Source organism: Manis pentadactyla, chromosome 13, assembly GCF_030020395.1.
Source record: "Manis pentadactyla isolate mManPen7 chromosome 13, mManPen7.hap1, whole genome shotgun sequence".
Taxonomy (NCBI): Eukaryota; Metazoa; Chordata; class Mammalia; order Pholidota; family Manidae; genus Manis; species Manis pentadactyla.
This window is the reverse complement of record NC_080031.1, coordinates 10,482,182-10,490,031: the sequence shown is the minus strand read 5'-3', so window position 1 is coordinate 10,490,031 and position 7,850 is coordinate 10,482,182. Positions and strand designations below refer to the sequence as shown.

At 37.0% G+C, this 7,850-nt stretch overlaps 1 protein-coding gene across 1 annotated transcript; it reads left to right on the top strand.

Moving 5' to 3' along the window:
* Positions 1-3,746: 3,746 nt before the first annotated feature.
* On the top strand, positions 3,747-7,240 carry LOC118934662 (olfactory receptor 8B3). Its single transcript, XM_036930318.2, has 2 exons — positions 3,747-4,982; positions 7,219-7,240. Exons 1-2 carry the CDS (start codon positions 4,063-4,065, stop codon positions 7,238-7,240), a joined length of 942 nt encoding a protein of 313 aa, XP_036786213.2. The 5' UTR covers positions 3,747-4,062.
* Positions 7,241-7,850: the final 610 nt, after the last annotated feature.

The window sequence follows — 7,850 nt, the reverse complement described above, 5'->3', positions numbered from 1 at the left end:
TAACATTGTGAAACATAAGATGGCATTAGTAAATCCTTACCTATCAGTAATTACTTTAAATGTAAATAGTTTAAAATTTCCAGGTAAAAGGCATCGAGTGGCTGAATAGGTAATAATAATAAAAAAGACTCAACTATATGCTCTCTACAAGAGACTTTAGCTTTAAGGACACACATAGAACTGAAAGTAAGGGGACCGAAAAAGATATTCTATGCGAGTAGAATCCAAAGAACAGCAGAGGTAGCTCTACTTATATCAGACAAAATAGACTAACTCAATGCTGAAGGAGACAAAGAAGGTAGTGATATCATGATTAAGATGTAATGATGAAAAGGAAACATTACAGCTGATACTACAATAATAGAAAGAATCATATAAGACTACTATGAACGATTAAGTCTAAACAAGTTTGGATAACCTAGAAGAAAGGTATAAATTCCTAGAAACATGAAATCTGCCGAGACTAAATCATTAAGAAATAGAAAATATAAACAAACCAATAAGGAGTAAGGAGATTGTATCAATAATCAAAAACCTCCCAACAAAGAAAATCCCAGGACTAAATGGTTTCGCTGGTGAGTCTACCAAATGTTTAAAGAATTAATCCCAAACCTTAAACTCTTCCAAAAATTGCAGACAGGGAGTACTCTCAAACTCATTTTACAAGGCCAGAATTACTCTCATATCAATGCCAGGTAAGACACTAAACGGAAAGGAAACTACAGGTAAGTATCTCTGATGAATACTGATGCAAAATTTCTCAACAAAATTCTAGCGAACTGAATTCAACAGCACATTAAAAGGATCATAAACCATAATCAAGTGGTACTATACCAGGGGATACAAGTATGGTTCAGCATACACAAATAAATAAAGGTGATCCACCAGATTAATAGAATTCATATGATCACCTCAGTAGATGCAGAAGATCATTTGACAAATTTTAGCATCAGTACATAACGAAAAAAGGAGAGGGGGTGGATTGCAAAGGGATATGAGGGAAATTTGGGGAGGGGTAATAGAAATGCTCTAGATTCTGATTACGGTTGTGGTTTCATGACTATTATTTTTTGAAAGTCATTGAATTGTATTTTTAAAATGGATGCATATTATTGTATCCAAATTATACCACAGTAACGATTTAAAAAGTCGTAAGAAGAAACCATTCTTAACTGTGATCTTCTGGCTCTTGCCCTTGAAAAATTTCATATAAACAATACAGATGTTGTTTTGTATTAAATAAGGACCTTGCGAGTTTTAATTACTATAGAAGGTTGAATAAATGTGGGTTGTAAAAGAATGGAATACAACTCAGCTATAAAGGGAATGGACCACTGATACATGAGGCAGTTGTGGTAGACTTAAGAGCATCATGCTTAATGAAAAAGCCAATTTCATAGGTTGTATATTCTATAGCTTGATTTGTTATCTTCCAAAGGACCCAACTATGGAGGTGGTCAATAGGTTATTGTGGTTGCCAGAAGGTTGCATGAAGGTTGGGAAGGTGGGGTTCAGTTTGACTGTGAAGGGGTGGTGTAAGGAAGTTCCACTGTGGTAGTGGAACAGTTCTGTATACTAATTGTGGTAGTAATTAGATTTACAGATGCACACATACACAGTCACACAGGACACAAACACATAAACACAATACTGTTGAAAGCTGAATAATGTCTGTGATCCTGCTATACAGTAATACCAATGTCAGGTTCCTGGCTTTGCTATTGTTGTTGAAGATGTCACCATGGTAGGAAGGTGGGTGGATTTCAAGGATTCTGTGCATTATTTTTGCTATTTCCTGTGAATCTATAGTCATTTCAAAATGTAAAAAAATTAGATTCCTTCTCACAAACATGATCATGTTAGTTCATACTTGGAATTCTAAAGCTCTATTTTCCTGAAATGTTTGCTTATTGATAGTGACTTTTCCTATAGATGTGATTTTAGCCTATTAAAAGTAATGGCATATTGACTTAGAACAACTCAAAGTAACTAAATGTCCATGAAATAGTAGATTATTTTTATATTAAATAACTTTTTATTAAACAATAAACTCTGAAATCAATGAAAAAGAGCATTTTTGTTTATGCCTATAAATTTGCATTAACACTGATTATTTAAAGGGAGTCGAATATTAAAAAAAGACCTAGTAAATATACTTCACTGAAATGTTCATAAATTTTCATGAACTGAAATTCTTTTTTTTAACAAGTATAATTGATAATCTTATATTGGTTTCAAATGTACAAAATATGATTCAACAGTCCACCTATATAATTAAATCCTCACCCCTCTAGTACCGTTACTATCTATCAATATAGAAAGTTGTTACCAAATAATTGACTATATTCGCCATGCTGTACTGTGGTTCCTGTGTCCACCTTGTATTTTATTGTGAATTATTGTGCTCATTTATCCCCTTCACCTTCCCCCCATGACCAGACACAATTCCTTCACCTTGTTACCACTAGTCACTTCTCAGTGTCTAAGGCTCTACTACTGTTTTGTTTTGAACTTAAATTTAAACTAATATGTTACCTAGATTTGTAATTAAAGAAATTTTCAGTGACATCCACTATTTGTGCCTTCCTAGGGAATGGCAGAGCATTCCTTCTCTTATGCCCTGGGGAACGTGTAATCCTTGATGGGTTATGAACATTTACTGTTGCAATTAGGGTTTAAGTATAGACACCAACTTCTTCTCTGTAGGGCTCATCATGATGGGAAGGTCCTAGGGGAGAACTATAACTGCCTTTCTGATCAGGTCCCAAGAAATATAAGCTTTAAGCCAGTGCCATGTGTTCTGTGACATGGTGGCTCAGGCGTCAAGTCTGTGGTTTCCCTTCATAGTTTCTTAGTAAATTTATAAAGACAAGTTTGAGTTTCACCTCAGACTGACTCCTGGAACATCCAGACTTTGAGATCTGTTCTCTGACTCTTATGCTAATAGAGAGAAGAATATTCTCTGACTGCAGCTACTTGACTTTGATACCACAAAAGCCAATTCTTCTTCCAGGACAGTGGAGATTGAAATGCATGGAAAGGGTCAGCACTAAGTTGTCTTAATGAAAGATGAGTGAGTGAATCAACTTTCTATTTTTCTCTCACTGTTGCTGAAATGAGAACTGTTTATATTGAATACGAAGAAACTCCAAAGTATGGAGGTCTGACTCGACTCCCTGCATTATTGTCAGCATACCCTCTCTGTGGTGGCACCATCCTCATTCTGGTAGCAGGAAAGCTCTGTCAGTACCAAGTGACACATACAGGATATGGCAACATCAGAGGAAAAACAGATGTATTTTGTTTGTAAGAAAAGTTTTTAATATGAAATTACTATCTATATATAAAAGTTAAAGTGCTGTAAGTATTCAGTTGATACATTTTCACAAACTTCACAAGTAATTTAATCAGTGCCCAAAGTAATTATGTTTCTCTTTCATGCTCAGCTGCAAAACCAAGGAAAGCTCATGCTCCTTCCTTTAGTCATTCTCTGTCCAGCTAGGATGGAACAAAGAAGGGGAACGTGTAGAAATACAGGAATGCATGGTTAGACATAAACTGTAGGCTACCCAGGCTCTCCTCAGTACCCGTAACGATTGTCGGCTCATGAAATCTTGTACCTGATGCCTTTGTGAAGCAGATTTACCCATGCTGTGTGCCCTGGAGGAATCCTCTTTTTCTTGACGGTCATCACAGGAGAGCTGCAGTTCCTGGCAGTGTAATGGAAACATAAGTAGGCACTGGGAAGTGCAGGACCAGAGAAATAGGAGGGAGAGACGGGGATGCATCCCCACTACTGAAGCTTCTCAGTAGGTAGGCTTGTAACTCAGCTCCTCCATCCCTTCTGTCCTCAAGGAAAGACAGGAGCCGTTGCTTTGAACACGCAGCTCATGCAAACAAAGAACAGGTGTGTGTGTGTGGCAGCCTATTCAGACTGTATGATGCAAAGGAGCACTTACTTCATTTTAGCAATTCTGAGTCCCCTTCTCACAGTGAGTTTGTGAGGAGAGAGCTGGGTCCTCTACTGATGGAATTTTCTTCTCTTCTTATAGGTTTCTAAAGATGAAAATGGTGGCTAGAAATGACTCCTTAGTGACTGAATTTATTCTTGCTGGATTAACAGACCACCCAGAGCTCCAGCAACCCCTCTTTTATCTGTTTCTCATGATCTACATTGTCACGGTGGTGGGCAACCTTGGCTTGATCATTCTCATTGGCCTTAACTCTCACCTCCATACCCCCATGTACTATTTCCTTTTCAATCTGTCCTTCATTGACCTGTGTTACTCTTCTGTTTTCACCCCCAAGATGCTGATGAACTTTGTGTCAAGGAAGAATATCATCTCCTATGTGGGATGCATGACTCAGCTGTTTTTCTTCCTCTTTTTTGTCATCTCTGAATGCTATATGTTGACCTCAATGGCCTACGATCGCTACGTGGCCATCTGTAAGCCCCTGCTGTATAAGGTCTCCATGTCCCGTCAGGTTTGCTCCATGCTGACTCTCGCTGCGTATGTGATGGGATTCGGTGGAGCTGCTGCCCACACAGGGTGCACGCTTAGACTAACCTTCTGCAGTGTGAATGTCATCAACCATTACCTGTGTGACATCCTCCCTCTCCTCCAACTTTCTTGCAGCAGCACCTACGTCAATGAGGTAGTAGTTCTCATTGTCGTGGGAATTAATATCACAGCACCCAGTTTTACCATCCTGATTTCTTATATCTTCATCCTCACCAGCATTGTTCATATCAAATCTGCTCAAGGAAGATCAAAAGCCTTCAGTACCTGTAGCTCTCACATCATTGCTCTTAGTCTTTTTTTTGGGTCAGCAGCATTCATGTACCTTAAATATTCCTCTCCTGGATCTATGGAGCAGGGAAAAGTTTCCTCTGTTTTCTATACTAACATAGTGCCCATGCTCAATCCCCTGATCTATAGTTTGAGAAACAAGGATGTCAAAGTTGCATTGAATAAAATGCTGTTTAAAATACAAAGGGGAAATAAATTCTAGTTAGAAGCAGCAGCAGTGTAAAGAAATTCAATTTTTTAATTAAATTTTACTGGTGTTTTCCAAGATGAGCCTTTATCTGTAACCATTTTACTTGTATAGATTGTTTTAAAAGTGGTGTAACAGACTTCTCTTAGCATTTCCATTTGTCTTATTTCTTTGCTTCTGTGTGTCCATCACCTTGCAGGAGTTAACTAAGTAACTAATAGTATGTTTATTAAACTAACACATGCACCAAATTTTTAAAAATTTTTTAGTACTGCTTTTTGTTTCCTGAGATATTCATAATCTTAGAGAAATATGTTGAGTTTCATATGTTACATAAGTTAAAATTAGAGCTTGCTCATTTAGACATAGATGTGCAAAATACTGCAGAAATATTCTCATTTTTAACAATATTGTTACTGTTGGGCAGCAGTATTCAAAAATGGCTTTTTTTCTCATCATGCAGACAACTTAAAGCAGGAGCAGATCCCTGGATGTTGTCCTTTTGCTCTATTTTTCTTACCAGTTTTCCTTTTATTACTCTGACTTTTCTTGTTCCCCTTGAGAATGGCAAAATCTATACCACATACCACCAGCTTCTGAGAGCTCCTGTCAGCCCAATGTATTTAATATTCAAGAGAATACATATAACTCCCCCATTCATCGCTGATCACAGCCATAAGAGAGGATTAATGGAATATTACATATGTATTTTATGGTCCCAATAAGGTGGGGTGGATGTTGCATTATAAAACTTGCATTCATTACTGTCTGAAATGACAGTAAATGTGTTGAAGGAGATCATACAGTTCTTAGTATAAATTTTGTTATCATTTAAAAGAAAACACTATATTTAGTGTTGAACAAACATTTTAGCCATTGTTTTCCTTATGCAATGAGGTTCATGAAAAAGGTGTATGTTAATGATAAAAAACTATATGCCTAGCAACATTTTGCAAATTTACTTAAAACTTGTTTCATCAATAGACAATAGATATATTTAACAACACGCTTTTCTCCTCTTATTTTTCTATTTCTTCAATGAATTTCCCATTTGTATTGGTAGCATATGAAATAGAGTTGGGGGGTGAACAAATACTCGTAGAAGTGGATTATCTTGTTTGACTAACAACAGTAATCAGTATAATGTAAAAGTGATTAATGAAACAATTACAGATAACAATAAATAATCAGAAAGAATTTTGGAGTACAATTTCTTTTTGTGAGTAGACTATTAGCAGTCAGAGAGGTGCTGCTAACTGCCCTTCAAGAGAAGCCCCTGCAGGGAGCATCCCTCACTGGACGTCTAATGCTGATAGTCTGTTGGATTCACCATAGTGTTCAGGGTCCATGCTCACTCTGCCATGTGCCCAGCCAGGGCATTACCATGGTCGGTCATGCACTAGCTGGTGAATTTCTGTGAAACACAAGCCTCTTCTGATAGGAAATCTGCTTTGGGACTTTCTATCAGAGACGTTTTAGGACCGCACTATGGTCTGAGATTTTTCCTACCCAGCTTTTCCTTCAATTTCTCTGTCAGGTGACAGACTTTCATCCTGGTCTGAAGGCCTGTATCACTGACTCGCACTACCTCCTATTTTATCCTTCCCAGGCATTTACTACATTGAATGTATTGTGAGTTTGTTTGTTGGCATCTACTGCTTGAGGGATTCTATATGACACAGGGAATTTACACTAACTGATTTTAACACTTAGTTTTAGGCTTTGAAAATCAAGACAGATTGGGTTTTTTGTAAAGATAGAAAAATAAATCCATAGGACAGAATAAAATATTCAGAAACAGATCCTCCAGGATATAGCCAATTGATTTTTGACTATGGAACAAAATAATTCTATAGGCACAGGAACATCTGATCAAATGCTGGGAATACTAACTATTCATGAGGAAAACACGAATTTTGATCTCTACCTCACACCATGCACAAAAATTAATTTTAAATGGATCAAAACGGTATACCTAAAAGTAACATAAATCTTCTAGAATAAAGCAGAAAATTATGTTGTTGTAGGTGTAGACTTCTCAGATGCTAGGAAGCACTAAATAAAGAAACAAAAAAACAAAATGAACTTCATTTAAATTACAACATACGTTTATCTGAAAAATTTCACAGGCAAGCTACTGACTAGAAGAATATTTGCAACACTTATATCTTTAAAAGGTACTTTATCAGAAAATATAACAACTTAATAATTATATCTCAGTGATAAAAGGACCTTTTCATAAGTGGACAGATGATTTGACAGACACATCCCAAGAATGGTGTGCAAAGAGCCAATAAGTACATGAAAATGATCCATACCTGCTGCAGCCCCCAGATGTATAGTCAGGTGGACAAGACCCCATAGCCACTGTAATAACCCCATTGCTTCATTGCTTTGGGCTGATCCCTTGAGTGGCTCATGCCCTTAGGCTTTATTGTATTTCATTTTTTTCAATGATGTTTAATTTATATAAAGTAGAATATACAAATATGAAGTATACCATTTGATGGCTTTTCCATAAGTATTAGCTAATTTAGTTACCTAGAAAATGTTAGGGAGCATTTCCACAACCTCATAAATTCCACTCTTGAACCTTCCAGTCAATAGCCAATCCCTATCCACCACCTGAGGTAACCATTGCCCTGATTTCTATTACATATATATCAGCAGTTCTCAAAATACATGACTTTGTCACTCCAGGGACATATGCCAATGTTTGGAGAACATTTTGATTGCGTCACAGGTGAGGTGAGAACACTACTGGCATCTAATGGGCAGAGGCCAGGGTTTCTTACAGCCTGTAATACACAGACCATCTCCACGGTAAAGAATGATTTAGTCCACAGTGTCAA